Source organism: Oncorhynchus mykiss, chromosome 11, assembly GCF_057628025.1.
Source record: "Oncorhynchus mykiss isolate SJ-2025 chromosome 11, ASM5762802v1, whole genome shotgun sequence".
NCBI classification, from domain to species: domain Eukaryota; kingdom Metazoa; phylum Chordata; class Actinopteri; order Salmoniformes; family Salmonidae; genus Oncorhynchus; species Oncorhynchus mykiss.
The window spans coordinates 82,790,001-82,811,511 of record NC_143032.1 but is presented as its reverse complement, the minus strand read 5'-3'; the positions used below and the strand labels follow the sequence as shown (position 1 = coordinate 82,811,511).

General features: G+C 38.3%; 1 protein-coding gene across 2 annotated transcripts in view; it reads left to right on the top strand.

Annotated features, from left to right (window-relative positions):
* The window catches only part of wdfy3 (WD repeat and FYVE domain containing 3), a 247,936-nt gene that overhangs the window by 172,605 nt on the left and 53,820 nt on the right, over nt 1-21,511 (top strand). For both annotated transcript variants that reach the window (XM_090191254.1, XM_090191253.1), the window contains exons 41-46: nt 8,891-9,051; nt 15,924-16,153; nt 17,104-17,213; nt 18,367-18,549; nt 20,483-20,640; nt 21,259-21,336. In XM_090191254.1, coding sequence (XP_090047380.1) covers nt 8,891-9,051; nt 15,924-16,153; nt 17,104-17,213; nt 18,367-18,549; nt 20,483-20,640; nt 21,259-21,336 — 920 coding nt within the window. The remainder of the gene's footprint in view (nt 1-8,890; nt 9,052-15,923; nt 16,154-17,103; nt 17,214-18,366; nt 18,550-20,482; nt 20,641-21,258; nt 21,337-21,511) is intronic.

Here is a 21,511-nt window from a genome sequence, read left to right as displayed (position 1 = left end):
AACCCTACTAAACACAATAATCAGCCAATCAGAAAATAACCCTAAAGAACACAATAATTAGCCAATCAGAGAAGAACCCTACTAAACACAATAATCAGCCAATCAGAGAAGAACCCTACTAAACACAATAATCAGCCAATCAGAAAGTAACCCTACAGAACACAATAATTAGCCAATCAGAGAAGAACCCTACTAAACACAATAATCAGCCAATCACAGAAGAATCCTACTAAACACAATAATCAGCCATTCAGAAAATAACTCTACAGAACACAATAATCAGCCAATCAGAAAATAACCCTACAAAACACAATAATCGGCCAATCAGAGAAGAACCCTACAAAACACAATAATCGGACAATCAGAAAAGAACCCTACAATAATCAGCCAATCAGAGAAGAACCCTACAATAATCAGCAAAGGGCAAAAGGCTGGAGATCTCCAGAGCCGCCTCCTACTCCAACAGGCTGACGAAGACATCCTCAAAGCTTGAATACCCATCTAACTACCTGTAGTCTCCAATCTATAATATACTATTCTAACTACCTCTGGTCTCCATTCTATAATATACTATTCTAACCACCTCTGGTCTCCAGTCTATAATATACTATTCTAACTACCTCTGGTCTCCAGTCTATAATATACCCATCTAACCACCTCTGGTCTCCAGTCTATAATATACTATTCTAACCACCTCTGGTCTCCAGTCTATAATATACCCATCTAACTACCTCTGGTCTCCAGTCTATAATATACTATTCTAACCACCTCTGGTCTCCAGTCTATAATATACCCATCTAACCACCTCTGGTCTCCAGTCTATAATATACTATTCTAACCACCTCTGGTCTCCAGTCTATAATATACTATTCTAACTACCTCTGGTCTCCAGTCTATAATATACCCATCTAACCACCTCTGGTCTCCAGTCTATAATATACTATTCTAACCACCTCTGGTCTCCAGTCTATAATATACCCATCTAACTACCTCTGGTCTCCAGTCTATAATATACTAATCTAACTACCTCTGGTCTCCAGTCTATAATATACTATTCTAACCACCTCTGGTCTCCAGTCTATAATATACTATTCTAACCACCTCTGGTCTCCAGTCTATAAATACCCATCTAACCACCTGTAGTCTCCATTCTATAATATACCCATCTAACCACCTGTAGTCTCCAGTCTATAATATACCCATCTAACTACCTGTAGTCTCCATTCTATAATATACCCATCTAACTACCTGTAGTCTCCAGTCTATAAATACCCATCTAACCACCTGTAGTCTCCATTCTATAATATACCCATCTAACCACCTGTAGTCTCCATTCTATAATATACCCATCTAACCACCTGTAGTCTCCATTCTATAATATACCCATCTAACCACCTGTAGTCTCCAGTCTATAAATACCCATCTAACCACCTGTAGTCTCCATTCTATAATATACCCATCTAACCACCTGTAGTCTCCAGTCTATAATATACCCATCTAACTACCTGTAGTCTCCATTCTATAATATACCCATCTAACTACCTCTGGTCTCCAGTCTATAATATACCCATCTAACTACCTCTGGTCTCCAGTCTATAATATACTATTCTAACCACCTCTGGTCTCCAGTCTATAATATACTATTCTAACTACCTCTGGTCTCCAGTCTATAATATACCCATCTAACTACCTCTGGTCTCCAGTCTATAATATACTATTCTAACTACCTCTGGTCTCCAGTCTATAATATACTATTCTAACCACCTCTGGTCTCCAGTCTATAATATACCCATCTAACTACCTCTGGTCTCCAGTCTATAATATACTATTCTAACTACCTCTGGTCTCCAGTCTATAATATACCCATCTAACCACCTCTGGTCTCCAGTCTATAATATACTATTCTAACCACCTCTGGTCTCCAGTCTATAATATACTATTCTAACTACCTCTGGTCTCCAGTCTATAATATACTATTATAACTACCTCTGGTCTCCAGTCTATAATATACTATTCTAACTACCTCTGGTCTCCAGTCTATAATATACTATTCTAACTACCTCTGGTCTCCAGTCTATAATATACTATTCTAACTACCTCTGGTCTCCAGTCTATAATATACTATTCTAACTACCTCTGGTCTCCAGTCTATAATATACCCATCTAACCACCTCTGGTCTCCAGTCTATAATATACTATTCTAACTACCTCTGGTCTCCAGTCTATAATATACTATTCTAACTACCTCTGGTCTCCAGTCTATAATATACTATTCTAACCACCTCTGGTCTCCAGTCTATAATATACTATTCTAACTACCTCTGGTCTCCAGTCTATAATATACCCATCTAACTACCTCTGGTCTCCAGTCTATAATATACTATTCTAACTACCTCTGGTCTCCAGTCTATAATATACTATTCTAACTACCTCTGGTCTCCAGTCTATAATATACTATTCTAACTACCTCTGGTCTCCAGTCTATAATATACTATTCTAACTACCTCTGGTCTCCAGTCTATAATATACCCATCTAACCACCTCTGGTCTCCAGTCTATAATATACTATTCTAACTACCTCTGGTCTCCAGTCTATAATATACTATTCTAACTACCTCTGGTCTCCAGTCTATAATATACCCATCTAACCACCTCTGGTCTCCAGTCTATAATATACTATTCTAACTACCTGTAGTCTCCAGTCTATAATATACTATTCTAACCACCTCTGGTCTCCAGTCTATAATATACTATTCTAACTTCCTCTGGTCTCCAGTCTATAATATACCCATCTAACCACCTCTGGTCTCCAGTCTATAATATACTATTCTAACTACCTCTGGTCTCCAGTCTATAATATACTATTCTAACTACCTCTGGTCTCCAGTCTATAATATACTATTATAACTACCTCTGGTCTCCAGTCTATAATATACTATTCTAACTACCTCTGGTCTCCAGTCTATAATATACTATTCTAACTACCTCTGGTCTCCAGTCTATAATATACCCATCTAACCACCTCTGGTCTCCAGTCTATAATATACTATTCTAACTACCTCTGGTCTCCAGTCTATAATATACTATTCTAACTACCTGTAGTCTCCAGTCTATAATATACTATTCTAACTACCTCTGGTCTCCAGTCTATAATATACTATTATAACTACCTCTGGTCTCCAGTCTATAATATACCCATCTAACCACCTCTGGTCTCCAGTCTATAATATACTATTCTAACTACCTCTGGTCTCCAGTCTATAATATACCCATCTAACTACCTCTGGTCTCCAGTCTATAATATACTATTCTAACTACCTCTGGTCTCCAGTCTATAATATACTATTCTAACTACCTGTAGTCTCCAGTCTATAATATACTATTCTAACTACCTCTGGTCTCCAGTCTATAATATACCCATCTAACTACCTCTGGTCTCCAGTCTATAATATACTATTCTAACTACCTCTGGTCTCCAGTCTATAATATACTATTCTAACTACCTCTGGTCTCCAGTCTATAATATACCCATCTAACTACCTCTGGTCTCCAGTCTATAATATACTATTCTAACTACCTCTGGTCTCCAGTCTATAATATACCCATCTAACTACCTCTGGTCTCCAGTCTATAATATACTATTCTAACCACCTCTGGTCTCCAGTCTATAATATACTAATCTAACTACCTCTGGTCTCCAGTCTATAATATACCCATCTAACCACCTCTGGTCTCCAGTCTATAATATACTATTCTAACCACCTCTGGTCTCCAGTCTATAATATACTATTCTAACTACCTCTGGTCTCCAGTCTATAATATACCCATCTAACCACATCTGGTCTCCAGTCTATAATATACCCATCTAACTACCTCTGGTCTCCAGTCTATAATATACTATTCTAACCACCTCTGGTCTCCAGTCTATAATATACTATTCTAACCACCTCTGGTCTCCAGTCTATAATATACTATTCTAACCACCTCTGGTCTCCAGTCTATAATATACCCATCTAACTACCTCTGGTCTCCAGTCTATAATATACTATTCTAACTACCTCTGGTCTCCAGTCTATAATATACTATTCTAACCACCTCTGGTCTCCAGTCTATAATATACCCATCTAACTACCTCTGGTCTCCAGTCTATAATATACTATTCTAACCACCTCTGGTCTCCAGTCTATAATATACTATTCTAACCACCTCTGGTCTCCAGTCTATAATATACCCATCTAACTACCTCTGGTCTCCAGTCTATAATATACTATTCTAACTACCTCTGGTCTCCAGTCTATAATATACTATTCTAACTACCTGTAGTCTCCAGTCTATAATATACTATTCTAACTACCTCTGGTCTCCAGTCTATAATATACCCATCTAACTACCTCTGGTCTCCAGTCTATAATATACTATTCTAACTACCTCTGGTCTCCAGTCTATAATATACTATTCTAACTACCTCTGGTCTCCAGTCTATAATATACCCATCTAACCACATCTGGTCTCCAGTCTATAATATACTATTTCTAACTACCTGTAGTCTTCAGTCTATAATATACCCATCTAACCACCTCTGGTCTCCAGTCTATAATATACTATTCTAACTACCTGTAGTCTCCAGTCTATAATATACCCATCTAACCACCTCTGGTCTCCAGTCTATAATATACCCATCTAACTACCTCTGGTCTCCAGTCTATAATATACTATTCTAACTACCTCTGGTCTCCAGTCTATAATATACTATTCTAACCACCTCTGGTCTCCAGTCTATAATATACTATTCTAACTACCTCTGGTCTCCAGTCTATAATATACTATTCTAACTACCTCTGGTCTCCAGTCTATAATATACCCATCTAACTACCTCTGGTCTCCAGTCTATAATATACTATTCTAACTACCTCTGGTCTCCAGTCTATAATATACCCATCTAACTACCTCTGGTCTCCAGTCTATAATATACTATTCTAACTACCTCTGGTCTCCAGTCTATAATATACTATTCTAACTACCTCTGGTCTCCAGTCTATAATATACCCATCTAACTACCTCTGGTCTCCAGTCTATAATATACTATTCTAACTACCTCTGGTCTCCAGTCTATAATATACCCATCTAACTACCTCTGGTCTCCAGTCTATAATATACCCATCTAACTACCTCTGGTCTCCAGTCTATAATATACTATTCTAACTACCTCTGGTCTCCAGTCTATAATATACTATTCTAACCACCTCTGGTCTCCAGTCTATAATATACTATTCTAACTACCTGTAGTCTCCAGTCTATAATATACTATTCTAACTACCTCTGGTCTCCAGTCTATAATATACCCATCTAACTACCTCTGGTCTCCAGTCTATAATATACCCATCTAACTACCTCTGGTCTCCAGTCTATAATATACTATTCTAACCACCTCTGGTCTCCAGTCTATAATATACTATTCTAACTACCTCTGGTCTCCAGTCTATAATATACTATTCTAACCACCTCTGGTCTCCAGTCTATAATATACCCATCTAACCACATCTGGTCTCCAGTCTATAATATACTATTCTAACTACCTCTGGTCTCCAGTCTATAATATACTATTCTAACCACCTCTGGTCTCCAGTCTATAATATACCCATCTAACTACCTCTGGTCTCCAGTCTATAATATACCCATCTAACCACCTCTGGTCTCCAGTCTATAATATACTATTCTAACCACCTCTGGTCTCCAGTCTATAATATACTATTCTAACTACCTCTGGTCTCCAGTCTATAATATACTATTCTAACCACCTCTGGTCTCCAGTCTATAATATACTATTCTAACCACCTCTGGTCTCCAGTCTATAATATACTATTCTAACTACCTCTGGTCTCCAGTCTATAATATACCCATCTAACTACCTCTGGTCTCCAGTCTATAATATACTATTCTAACTACCTCTGGTCTCCAGTCTATAATATACTATTCTAACTACCTCTGGTCTCCAGTCTATAATATACCCATCTAACTACCTCTGGTCTCCAGTCTATAATATACTATTCTAACTACCTCTGGTCTCCAGTCTATAATATACCCATCTAACCACCTCTGGTCTCCAGTCTATAATATACTATTCTAACTACCTCTGGTCTCCAGTCTATAATATACCCATCTAACTACCTCTGGTCTCCAGTCTATAATATACTATTCTAACTACCTCTGGTATCCATTCTATAATATACTATTCTAACTACCTCTGGTCTCCAGTCTATAATATAATATTCTAACTACCTCTGGTCTCCATTCTATAATATACTATTCTAACTACCTCTGGTCTCCAGTCTATAATATACTATTCTAACTACCTCTGGTCTCCAGTCTATAATATACTATTCTAACCACCTGTAGTCTCCATTCTATAATATACTATTCTAACTACCTCTGGTCTCCAGTCTATAATATACCCATCTAACTACCTCTGGTCTCCAGTCTATAATATACTATTCTAACTACCTCTGGTCTCCAGTCTATAATATACTATTCTAACCACCTGTAGTCTCCATTCTATAATATACTATTCTAACTACCTCTGGTCTCCAGTCTATAATATACCCATCTAACTACCTCTGGTCTCCAGTCTATAATATACTATTCTAACTACCTCTGGTCTCCAGTCTATAATATACCCATCTAACTACCTCTGGTCTCCAGTCTATAATATACTATTCTAACTACCTCTGGTCTCCAGTCTATAATATACTATTCTAACTACCTCTGGTCTCCATTCTATAATATACTATTCTAACTACCTCTGGTCTCCATTCTATAATATACTATTCTAACTACCTCTGGTCTCCAGTCTATAATATACTATTCTAACTACCTCTGGTCTCCAGTCTATAATATACTATTCTAACTACCTCTGGTCTCCAGTCTATAATATACCCATCTAACTACCTCTGGTCTCCAGTCTATAATATACCCATCTAACTACCTCTGGTCTCCATTCTATAATATACCCATCTAACCACCTGTAGTCTCCAGTCTATAATATGCTATTCTAACTACCTGTAGTATACAGTCTATAATATACTATTCTAACTACCTCTGGTCTCCAGTCTATAATATACTATTCTAACTACCTCTGGTCTCCAGTCTATAATATACTATTCTAACTACCTCTGGTCTCCAGTCTATAATATACCCATCTAACTACCTCTGGTCTCCAGTCTATAATATACCCATCTAACTACCTCTGGTCTCCATTCTATAATATACCCATCTAACCACCTGTAGTCTCCAGTCTATAATATGCTATTCTAACTACCTGTAGTATACAGTCTATAATATACTATTCTAACTACCTCTGGTCTCCAGTCTATAATATACTATTCTAACTACCTCTGGTCTCCAGTCTATAATATACTATTCTAACTACCTCTGGTCTCCAGTCTATAATATACTATTCTAACTACCTCTGGTCTCCAGTCTATAATATACCCATCTAACTACCTCTGGTCTCCAGTCTATAATATACCCATCTAACTACCTCTGGTCTCCATTCTATAATATACCCATCTAACCACCTGTAGTCTCCAGTCTATAATATGCTATTCTAACTACCTGTAGTATACAGTCTATAATATACTATTCTAACTACCTCTGGTCTCCAGTCTATAATATACTATTCTAACTACCTCTGGTCTCCAGTCTATAATATACTATTCTAACTACCTCTGGTCTCCAGTCTATAATATACTATTCTAACTACCTCTGGTCTCCAGTCTATAATATACCATCTAACTACCTGTAGTCTCCAGTCTATAATATACTATTCTAACTACCTCTGGTCTCCAGTCTATAATATACTATTCTAACTACCTCTGGTCTCCAGTCTATAATATACTATTCTAACTACCTCTGGTCTCCAGTCTATAATATACTATTCTAACTACCTCTGGTCTCCAGTCTATAATATAATATTCTAACTACCTCTGGTCTCCAGTCTATAATATACTATTCTAACTACCTCTGGTCTCCAGTCTATAATATACCCATCTAACTACCTCTGGTCTCCAGTCTATAATATACTATTCTAACTACCTCTGGTCTCCAGTCTATAATATTCCCATCTAACTACCTCTGGTATCCAGTCTATAATATAATATTCTAACTACCTCTGGTCTCCAGTCTATAATATACCCATCTAACCACCTCTGGTCTCCAGTCTATAATATACTATTCTAACTACCTCTGGTCTCCAGTCTATAATATACCCATCTAACTACCTCTGGTCTCCAGTCTATAATATACCCATCTAACTACCTCTGGTCTCCAGTCTATAATATACTATTCTAACTACCTCTGGTCTCCAGTCTATAATATACTATTCTAACCACCTCTGGTCTCCAGTCTATAATATACTATTCTGACTACCTGTAGTATACAGTCTATAATATGAACAGTAAGATCCTTGTCCCAGTCTCAACCAACCAGCAGGTGGCGGTAATCAACCATCCTGTTTACACTCCCCCATATAACCAGCAGAAGAAGAAGACGCGCACACACACACACACACACACACACACACCCCTACTGGTTGCTGACGTCCTCATAAATACACACACACACACACACACCCCTACTGGTTGCTGACGTCCTTCTAGATATACACACACACACACACATCCTCCTAGGTACTGACCTACTTTTTGAGAAAACATCAAGTGATCATTCACGAGAGGAAGCAGGTAGTTGTGTTAGAGAGGCAGAGCAGCAGCCAGACGATTGATGAAACACGCCTGGGGAACCGAGGGGCTGCTGCTCTCACCCCTGTGCCTCTCGTACAGACATTTCCATTTCCTAACCAAATGTCCCCCCCCCCCCCCACTTCTCCTACCAGGTGAGGATGCATCCTTGCCCATCACCATTGGAGGGAGCTACCAGGTGCTGGTGAACAACGTGTTCTACTTCACACAGCGCGTGGTGGACAAGCTGTGGCAGGGCATGTTCAACAAGGAATCCAAGATGGTGGTGGAGTTTATAGTGCAGCTTATAGGACAGGTGAGGACGACCTAGACCAGGGTTTCTTCAATATCTGATTCATTCCAGGTCTGGCACACGCTGAAACGGGGACGGGCAGGATGAATTGTCCTGATGGAGCGCCTTCAGAATCTATTCACACCCCTTAACTGTTTCCACATTATTGTTGCGTTACTGCCTGAATTTAAAAGAGATTCAATTGAGAATTTCTGGTACTGATTAAGTACGTGTTTGAAATCTGACTAAATCCTCTTGTTTCAAAGCAGTACCACTCCAGACATGCACATTGCTGGCCTACATTCACGTATAAATCACACGGCTGTGTTTCACCTAAAGCTCTATTGGTTCAGTTGAGTAAGTCTGGGAGAGACGTGAAGGTTGGCTTGTTGATTCAATTAACTCATTCATTCAAACCCAGTACTGTACTGCTGTAAATCAGACTGTTTCTGAGTACTGTACTGCTGTAAACTACACACATTACACCTGAATACCAAGTGTTATGTTTGGAACAAATCCAGTACATCACATTACTGAGTACCACTCTCCATATTTTCAATCATAGTGGTGGCTGCATCATGTTATGGGTATGCTTGTAATCAAGTTTTTCAGGATAAAAAAAAAATAAACGAGCTTAAGCGCAGGCAGAGTCCTAGAGGAAAACCTGGTTCAGTCTCTTTCCACCAGACACTGGAAGATGAATTCACCTTTCAGTGAGACAATAAGGCGAAATCTACACTGGAGTTGATTACCAAGAACACAGTGAATGTTCCTGAGTGGCCGAGTTAAAGTATTGACTTGAATCTGATTTAAAAATCTATAGCAAGACTTGAAAATGGTTGTCTAGCAATGATCAACAACACATTTGACAGAGCTTGAATATTTTTTTAAAGAATAATGGGTAAATGTTGCACAATCTTTAGAAACTTAGCCAGAAATAACACTGCTGTAATCACTGCCAAAGGGCATTCTATCATGTATTGACTTAGAGAATTGAATACTTATCTAAACAAGAGTTACATTACAGTAGTTACATTACAGTAGTTACATTACAGTAGTTACATTACAGTAGTTACATTACAGTAGTTACATTACAGTAGTTATATTACAGTAGTTATATTACATTAGTTGCATTATATTGGTTATTACAGTAGTTACATTACATTAGTTATATTGTATTAGTTGCATTATATTGGTTACATTACAGTAGTTACATTACAGTAGTTACATTACAGTAGTTACATTACAGTAGTTACATTACAGTAGTTATATAACAGTAGTTATATTACATTAGTTACATTACATTAGTTATATTACAGTAGTTACATTACAGTAGTTATATTACAGTAGTTATATTACAGTAGTTACATTACATTAGTTATATTACAGTAGTTATATTACATTAGTTATATTACAGTAGTTACATTACATTAGTTACATTACAGTAGTTACATTACAGTAGTTACTTTACAGTAGTTACATTACAGTAGTTACTTTACAGTAGTTACTTTACAGTAGTTACATTACAGTAGTTACATTACAGTAGTTATATTACAGTAGTTACATTGCATTAGTTACATTACAGTAGTTACTTTACAGTAGTTATATTACATCAGTTATATTACATCAGTTACATTACATTAGTTATATTACATTAGTTACATTACAGTAGTTACATTACAGTAGTTACATTACATCAGTTACATTACATCAGTTATATTACATCAGTTATATTACATTAGTTATATTACAGTAGTTATATTACAGTAGTTATATTACAGTAGTTACATTACAGTAGTTACATTACATTAGTTATATTACAGTAGTTATATTACAGTAGTTACATTACATTAGTTATATTACAGTAGTTATATTACAGTAGTTACATTACATTAGTTATATTACAGTGGTTATATTACATCAGTTATATTACAGTAGTTATATTACAGTAGTTACATTACAGTAGTTACATTACAGTAGTTACATTACATCAGTTACATTACATCAGTTATATTACATCAGTTATATTACATTAGTTATATTACAGTAGTTACATTACAGTAGTTATATTACAGTAGTTACATTACAGTAGTTACTTTACAGTAGTTATATTACAGTAGTTATATTACATCAGTTATATTACAGTAGTTATATTACAGTAGTTACATTACAGTAGTTACTTTACAGTAGTTACATTACATCAGTTATATTACATCAGTTATATTACATCAGTTATATTACAGTAGTTATATTACAGTAGTTACATTACAGTAGTTACTTTACAGTAGTTACATTACATTAGTTATATTACATCAGTTATATTACATTAGTTATATTATATTGGTTATTACAGTAGTTACATTACAGTAGTTACTTTACAGTAGTTACATTACATTAGTTATATTACATCAGTTATATTATATTAGTTATATTATATTGGTTATTACAGTAGTTATATTACATTAGTTACTTTACAGTAGTTACATTACATTAGTTATATTACAGTAGTTACATTACAGTAGTTACTTTACAGTAGTTACATTACATTAGTTATATTACAGTAGTTATATTACAGTAGTTACATTACAGTAGTTACTTTACAGTAGTTACATTACATCAGTTATATTACATCAGTTATATTACATCAGTTATATTACAGTAGTTATATTACAGTAGTTACATTACAGTAGTTACATTACAGTAGTTACATTACAGTAGTTACATTACATTAGTTATATTACATCAGTTATATTATATTAGTTATATTATATTGGTTATTACAGTAGTTACATTACAGTAGTTACTTTACAGTAGTTACATTACATCAGTTATATTACATCAGTTATATTACATCAGTTATATTACAGTAGTTATATTACAGTAGTTACATTACAGTAGTTACTTTACAGTAGTTACATTACAGTAGTTATATTACAGTAGTTACATTACAGTAGTTACTTTACAGTAGTTACATTACATCAGTTATATTACATCAGTTATATTACATCAGTTATATTACAGTAGTTATATTACAGTAGTTACATTACAGTAGTTACTTTACAGTAGTTACATTACAGTAGTTACTTTACAGTAGTTACATTACAGTAGTTACTTTACAGTAGTTACATTACATCAGTTATATTACATCAGTTATATTACATCAGTTATATTACATCAGTTATATTACAGTAGTTATATTACAGTAGTTACTTTACAGTAGTTACATTACAGTAGTTACTTTACAGTAGTTACATTACATTAGTTATATTACATCAGTTATATTATATTGGTTATATTATATTATTTAGATTACATTAGTTACATCAGTTATATTACATCAGTTATATTACATCAGTTATATTACATCAGTTATATTACAGTAGTTATATTACAGTAGTTACTTTACAGTAGTTACATTACAGTAGTTACTTTACAGTAGTTACATTACATTAGTTATATTACATCAGTTATATTATATTAGTTATATTATATTGGTTATATTATATTATTTAGATTACATTAGTTACATTAGTTATATTACATTAGTTATACTACATTGTGTAATGCTCCGGGTGTCGTGGGTGTGGAGTCAAACGCAGGAGACAGAGAGTTCAATGCTGTGCGTCTTTAATAGCACCAGCGCACCACAGGGTGCTCACAATAGTGACGTTCCCAAACACAGGGAATGAAAATGTACAACGGAAACAATCACGACCAGGCACTAACACGTACCTCTACTACAGAGCCGAAGGTTACACTGAAATAATCCCGCACAGCAACCAGGCGGGCCGGCTGTCTAATAAAGACAAACTAATTAAACATAAACAGGTGCTACCAATAAACATACAAGGAGCGGGAGGAAAGACAATCAGTGGCAGCTAATAGGCCGGTGACGACGACCGCCGAGCGCCACCCGCCCGGGAAGGGGAACCACCCTCGGTCGGACTCGTGACACATTGGTTATATTATATTAGTTATATTAGTTGTATTATATTAGTTATATTAGTTATATTATATTAGTTATATTAGTTATATTATATTAGTTATATTAGTTATATTATATTAGTTATATTAGTTATATTATATTAGTTATATTAGTTATATTATATTAGTTATATTAGTTATATTATATTAGTTATATTATATTAGTTATATTAGTTGTATTATATTAGTTATATTAGTTGTATTATATTAGTTATATTAGTTGTATTATATTAGTTATATTAGTTGTATTATATTAGTTATATTATATTAGTTATATTAGTTGTATTATATTAGTTATATTAGTTGTATTATATTAGTTATATTAGTTGTATTATATTAGTTATATTAGTTATATTATATTAGTTATATTAGTTGTATTATATTAGCTATATTAGTTCTATTATATTCGTTATATTAGTTGTATTATATTAGCTATATTAGTTCTATTATATTAGTTATATTAGTTATATTAGTTATATTAGTTATATTAGTTGTATTATATTAGTTATATTATATTAGTTATATTAGTTATATTATATTAGTTATATTAGTTGTATTATATTAGCTATATTAGTTATATTATATTAGTTATATTAGTTGTATTATATTAGTTATATTAGTTGTATTATATTAGTTGTATTATATTAGTTATATTAGTTGTATTATATTAGTTGTATTATATTAGTTATATTAGTTGTATTATATTAGTTGTATTATATTAGTTATATTAGTTGTATTATATTAGTTATATTAGTTGTATTATATTAGTTGTATTATATTAGTTATATTAGTTGTATTATATTAGTTGTATTATATTAGTTATATTAGTTGTATTATATTAGTTATATTAGTTGTATTATATTAGTTGTATTATATTAGTTATATTAGTTGTATTATATTAGTTGTATTATATTAGTTATATTAGTTGTATTATATTAGTTGTATTATATTAGTTATATTAGTTGTATTATATTAGTTATATTAGTTGTATTATATTAGTTGTATTATATTAGTTATATTAGTTGTATTATATTAGTTATATTATATTAGTTATATTAGTTGTATTATATTAGTTATATTAGTTGTATTATATTAGTTATATTAGTTGTATTATATTAGTTATATTAGTTGTATTATATTAGTTATATTAGTTGTATTATATTAGTTGTATTATATTAGTTATATTAGTTGTATTATATTAGTTATATTATATTAGTTATATTAGTTGTATTATATTAGTTATATTATATTAGTTATATTAGTTGTATTATATTAGTTGTATTATATTAGTTATATTATATTAGTTATATTACATCAGTTATATTATATTAGTTATATTAGTTGTATTATATTAGTTATATTATATTAGTTATATTAGTTGTATTATATTAGTTATATTAGTTGTATTATATTAGTTATATTATATTCGTTATATTATATTAGTTATTTTTAGTTGTATTATATTAGTTGTTTTAGTTATATTATAGTAGTTATATTATGAGTCATTACTTATATTACATTAGTTATAATATTATGAAGACACTGTGTATAGAAATACAACATATGCAGTTCCTGTTTGTGGGTGTCCCAGGACTGGAAACAGTCGTATTACAGCAGTACAGTACTCAGAAACAGTCTGATTTACAGCAGTACAGCACTCAGAAACAGTCTGATTTACAGCACTACAGTACTCAGAAACAGTCTGATTTACAGCAGTACTCAGAAACAGTCTGATTTACAGCAGTACTCAGAAACAGTCTGATTTACAGCAGTACAGTACTCAGAAACAGTCTGATTTACAGCACTACAGTACTCAGAAACAGTCTGATTTACAGCAGTACAGTACTCAGAAACAGTCTGATTTACAGCACTACAGTACTCAGAAACAGTCTGATTTACAGCAGTACAGTACTCAGAAACAGTCTGATTTACAGCAGTACTCAGAAACAGTCTGATTTACAGCAGTACTCAGAAACAGTCTGATTTACAGCAGTACTCAGAAACAGTCTGATTTACAGCAGTGCAGTACTCAGAAACAGTCTGATTTACAGCAGTACAGTACTCAGAAACAGTCTGATTTACAGCATTCTGATTTACAGCAGTACAGTACTCAGAAACAGTCTCATTTACAGCATTCTGATTTACAGCAGTACAGTACTCAGAAACAGTCTGATTTACAGCAGTACAGTACTCAAACAGTCTGATTTACAGCAGTACAGTACTCAGAAACAGTCTGATTTACAGCAGTACTCAGAAACAGTCTGATTTACAGCAGTACTCAGAAACAGTCTGATTTACAGCAGTACAGCACTCAGAAACAGTCTGATTTACAGCACTACAGTACTCAGAAACAGTCTGATTTACAGCAGTACAGTACTCAGAAACAGTCTGATTTACAGCACTACAGTACTCAGAAACAGTCTGATTTACAGCACTACAGTACTCAGAAACAGTCTGATTTACAGCACTACAGTACTCAGAAACAGTCTGATTTACAGCAGTACAGTACTGGGTTTGAATGAATGAGTTAATTGAATCAACAAGCCAACCTTCACGTCTCTCCCAGACTTACTCAACTGAACCAATAGAGCTTTAGGTGAAACACAGCCGTGTGATTTATACGTGAATGTAGGCCAGCAATGTGCATGTCTGGAGTGGTACTGCTTTGAAACAAGAGGATTTAGTCAGATTTCAAACACATACTTAATCAGTCCTCGGAATCCATTGGCTGTTATAAAACAGGACTATTGTTTACACACTCCGCCAACCCTACGGTAGGATGTCTTAACCCCAATCAACTCTCTGGAGAAGAAAGGCCCTTTCTAAAACCACCTCTCGGGCATCGCAGACCATAGATCATAAGACAAGTCTTTCTTAAAAAATGTTCCACCTCTCTTTTCTCCCGTTTCCAGTCCAAGAGGAGGTCGCAGAGTCTGTCTCTGGACTCTCTCTACCACTGTCTGAACCGTACGGTCCTGTACCAGCTGTCTCGACCTCACAAGACCGTACCTCAGCAGGTAGCTCTGCTGGACTCTCTACGGGTGTTGACCGTCAACCGTAACCTGGTACTGGGACCGGGCAACCACGACCAGGAGTTTGTAGCCTGTCTAGCTCACTGCTTCATCAACCTGCACGTTGGGAGGTAGGTCTGGGACTGGAGGTGGGTCTGGGACTGGAGGTGGGTCTGGGACTGGAGGTGGGTCTGGGACTGGAGGTGGGTCTGGGACTGGAGGTGGGTCTGGGACTGGGTCTGGGACTGGAGGTGGGTCTGGGACTGGAGGTGGGTCTGGGACTGGAGGTGGGTCTGGGACTGGAGGTGGGTCTGGGTCTGGAGGTGGGTCTGGGACTGGAGGTGGGTCTGGGTCTGGAGGTGGGTCTGGGTCTGGAGGTGGGTCTGGGGTCTGGAGGTGGGTCTGGGTCTGGAGGTGGTTCTGGGACTGGAGGTGGTTCTGGGACTGGAGGTGGGTTTGTGTGTCTGTCTGTTTTAGCTAGCTAGCTAGCTTACTTAGTTATCGTCTTGCTTCTTCATGCATTCTTGAATTCATTGCATTGCTCGAGACATTTATAGCAGCTGTGTGTCCTGATCAGTGAGTTTGAGGCCTTATGAAGTGTTGAGCTGGCTAATCGAATGACAACAGGCTGCAAAAATTGCAGTTAGCTTAGTCCTGCTGGCTGACTCTCTCCTCTCCTGTCCCGCTCTCTTTCTCTCTCCTCTTCTTTCTCTGTCTCTCTCTTCCTCTCTCCTCTTGTCTCTCTCTTTCTCTCTCTCTTTCTCTCTCGCTCTTTCTCTCTCCTTCTCTCTCTCCTCTGTCTCCCTCCTCCTCTCCCCTCCCTACTTCTCTCTCTTTCTCTCTCCTCTTCTTTCTGTCTCTCTTCCTTTCTCCTCTTGTCTCTCTCCCCCTGTCTCTCTCTTTCTCTCTCTCTTTCTCTCACTCTCTCTCTTTCTCTCTCACTCTTTCTCTCTCGCTCTTTCTCTCTCGCTCTGTCTCTCTCCTTCTGTCTCTCTCCTCTGTCTCTCCCCTCCCTACTTCTCTCGCTCTCGCTCTCTGTCTCTCTCTCGCTCTCTCGCTCTCTCTCTCTGTCTATGTGCAGTAGTGTGGAGGGTTTTGGTTTGGAGGCAGAGGCTCGTATGACCACCTGGCACGTCATGATGCCCGCTGAGAATGGACCTGATAACAGACACAGCCAGGAAGTTAGCGAAGGTAACATAACGTCTGACTGTCTGTCTGCCTGCCTTTCTCTCTGTCTGTCTCTCTTTCAAAGTGTGTTTCTATGTGTGTGTGTCCCTAATTCCTGTCTGTCCCCCAGGTCGCCAGCAGCTGCTGAAGGCAGTAAACCGTGTGTCCCTAACTCCTGTCCTGTCCCCCAGGTCACCAGCTGCTGCTGAAGACAGTAAACCGTGTGTCCCTAACTCCTGTCCTGTCTGTCCCCCAGGTCGCCAGCTGCTGCTGAAGACAGTAAACCGTGTGTCCCTAACTCCTGTCCTGTCCCCCAGGTCGCCAGCTGCTGCTGAAGACAGTAAACCGTGTGTCCCTAACTCCTGTCCTGTCTGTCCCCCAGGTCGCCAGCTGCTGCTGAAGACAGTAAACCATGTGTCCCTAACTCCTGTCCTGTCCTGTCTGTCCCCCAGGTCGCCAGCTGCTGCTGAAGACAGTAAACCGTGTGTCCCTAACTCCTGTCCTGTCCTGTCTGTCCCCCAGGTCGCCAGCTGCTGCTGAAGACAGTAAACCGTGTGTCCCTAACTCCTGTCCTGTCTGTCCCCCAGGTCGCCAGCTGCTGCTGAAGACAGTAAACCGTGTGTCCCTAACTCCTGTCCTGTCTGTCCCCCAGGTCGCCAGCTGCTGCTGAAGACAGTAAACCGTGTGTCCCTAACTCCTGTCCTGTCTGTCCCCCAGGTCGCCAGCTGCTGCTGAAGACAGTAAACCGTGTGTCCCTAACTCCTGTCCTGTCTGTCCCCCAGGTCGCCAGCTGCTGCTGAAGACAGTAAACCATGTGTCCCTAACTCCTGTCCTGTCTGTCCCCCAGGTCGCCAGCTGCTGCTGAAGACAGTAAACCGTGTGTCCCTAACTCCTGTCCTGTCTGTCCCCCAGGTCGCCAGCTGCTGCTGAAGACAGTAAACCGTGTGTCCCTAACTCCTGTCCTGTCTGTCCCCCAGGTCGCCAGCTGCTGCTGAAGGCAGTAAACCGTGTGTCCCTAACTCCTGTCCTGTCTGTCCCCCAGGTCGCCAGCTGCTGCTGAAGACAGTAAACCGTGTGTCCCTAACTCCTGTCCTGTCCTGTCTGTCCCCCAGGTCGCCAGCTGCTGCTGAAGACAGTAAACCGTGTGTCCCTAACTCCTGTCCTGTCTGTCCCCCAGGTCGCCAGCTGCTGCTGAAGGCAGTAAACCGTGTGTGGACAGAGCTGATGCACAGTAAAAGACCCATGTTGGAGGACATCTTTAAGGTGTCCCTCCCCACCAACGACAGAGGACATGTAGATATTAGCACCGCTCGGCCTGCCCTGGAGGAACCTGCCCTGAAGAGCTGGCAGAACCACCTGGGTGAGAAAAGACACACACATCTAGACAGACGCACACCCACACACAGAGACGAAAACACAAACACATACTGTGTATTCAAATAGTATTCAGACTCAATGACTTTTACCACATTTTGTTATGTTACAGCATCATTTTAAAATTTATTCAATAGTTTTTTTCCCCTTCATCAATCGACACACAATACCCCATAATGCCATCACAATACCCCATAATGACATCACAATACCCCATAATGACATCACAATACCCCATAATGACATCACAATACCCCATAATGACAACGCGAAAACAGGTTTTTGAAAATGTTTGCAAATGTATAAAAAAAAAATTTAATAAACTGAATGTTACATTTACGTAAGTATTTCAAACTCTTTACTCAGTACTTTGTTGAAGCACCTTTGGCAACGATTACAGCCTCAAGTCTGAAAAACATCCCCTTAAGCATGATATTGCCACCACCATCCTTCACCGTAGGGATGATGCCAGGTTTCCTCCAGACGTGACGCTTGGCATTCAGGCCAAAGAGTTCAATCTTGGTTTCATCAGACCAGAGAATCTTGTTTCTCATGGTTTGAGACCTTTAGGTGCCTTTTGGCAAACTCCAAGCGGACTGTCATGTGCCTTTTACTGAGGAGTGGCTTCCATCTGGCCACTCTACCATAAAGGCCTGATTGGTGGAGTGCTACAGAGATGGTTGTCCTTCTGGAAGGTTCTCCCATTTCCATAGAGGAACCCTGGAGCTCTGTCAGAGTGACCATCGGGTTCTTGGTCACCTCCCTGACCAAGGCCCTTCTCCCCCGATTTCTCAGTTTGGCCAGGCGGTCAGCTCTTGAAAGAGTGTTGATGGTTCCAAACTTCTTCAATTTAAGAACGATGGAGGCCACTGTGTTCTTGGGGACCTTCAATGCTGCAGAAATGTTTTGGTACCCTTCCCCAGATCTGTGCCTCGACACAATCCTGTCTCTGAGCTCTACGGACAATTCCTTCGACCTCATGGCTTGGTTTTCGCTCTGACATGCACTGTCAACTGTGGGACCTTATATAAACAGGTGTGTGCCTTTCCAAATCATGTCCAATAAATGTAATTTAGCACAGGTGGACTCCAATCAAGTTGTGGAAACATCTCAAGGATGATCAATGGAAACAGGATGCACCTGAGCTCAGTTTCAAGTTTCATAGCAAAGGTTCTGAATACTTATGTAACTATATTTATGTATTTCAGTTTTTTTTATTTGTAATAAATTTGCAAACATTTCTAAAAACCTGTTCTCACTTCATCATTATGGGGTATTGTGTGTAGATTGATGAGGAACAATTTCTATTTAATAAAATTTTATAATGAGGCTGTAACGTAATGTGGAAAAAGGGGAAGGGGTCTGAATACTTTCTGAATGCGTTGTACACACTGACTCTGTAGTCTATTGTTTGGCATTACGTCAGAAAGGTCATGTTAACACCGTACAGACTGTTTAGTGGTCAGGGGGATATTGGGACATAATCAGCTTTACCATGTGGTTTTTGTAGAGCAGAGAAAGCCAAGTTAGGACCGGAGCCGCCAGCACACTGGAAGACTGTTGGATAACCTCTGTTCCTTTCTCTTGTTTGTCTCTGTTTCTATGTCCCTCTGTTTCCCCCCCCCCTCTTTACTCCTTCCTCTCCTTCTCTTTCTCTCTCTCTCTCTCTCTCTCTCTCTCTCTCTATAACTCTCTCTCTTTCTCTCTCCCTTTCCCTCTCTTTCCCTCTCTCTCTCTCTCTCTCTCTCTCCCTCCTCTCTCTCTCCCTCCCTATTTACTCCTTCCTCTCCCCCTCTCTCTCTCTCTCTCTCTCTCTTTCCCTCCTCTCTCCCTCCCTCTTTACTTCTCCCTCTCTCTCTTTCCCTCCTCTCTCTCTCCCTCCCTCTTTACTCCTTCCTCCCCCCCTCTCTCTCCTCTAGTCCATGAGAAGAAGTGTATTAGCAGAGGGGAGTCGGTGGCTCCGGCCAGCCAGTCCAAGCTGTCTCGGGTCAGTAGTGGTTTTGGTCTGTCCAAGTTGACCGGCGCGCGACGCAACAAGAAGGAAAACTCCCTGAACAAGAACAACCTTTCTGCACAGGTACACACACACACACACACACACACACACACACACACACGGACACGGACACGCACAAGAGCACACACGTAACATGCATTCATACTCATGCATGCATGTACACTCACCTCACAGCAGCCAGCAGCATACCACCCTGCATCCCAACTGCTGGCTTGCTTCTGAAGCTAAGCAGGGTTGGTCCTGGTCGGTCCCTGGATGGGAGACCAGATGCTGCTGGAAGTGGTGTTGGAGTCCCAGTAGGAGGCACTCTTTCCTCTGATCTCAAACATTAATATCCCAATGCCCCAGGGTAGTGATTGGGGACACTGCCCTGTGTAGGGTGCCGTCTTTCGGATGGGACGTGTCTCTGTGGACACTCAAGATCCCATGGCACTTATCGTAAGAGTAGGGGTGTTAACACCTGGTGTCCTGGCTAAATACCCAAACTGTCCCTCAAACCATCACGGTCACCTAATCATCCCCAGGTTCCAATTGGCTCATTCATCTCCCCCTCCTCTCCCCCTGTAACTATTCCCCAAGTCGTTGCTGTTAATGAGAACGTGTTCTCAGTCAACTCACCTGGTAAAATAAAGGGTCAAATAAATAAACACTAACCAGGTAAATTCCTTCCACCAATAGGAGACGTTCCAGTGGATGTTCACCCACATAGCGGTGGTCAGGGACCTGGTGGCCATGCAGTATAAAGAGTACCAGGAGGTAAGAACACTACGGTACTCACAGCGTTGTCTACCACACTACGGTACTCACAGCGTTGTCTACTACACTACGGTACTCACAGCGTTGTCTACCACACTACGGTACTCACAGCGTTGTCTACTACACTACGGTACTCACGGCGTTGTCTACTACACTATGGTACTCACAGCGTTGT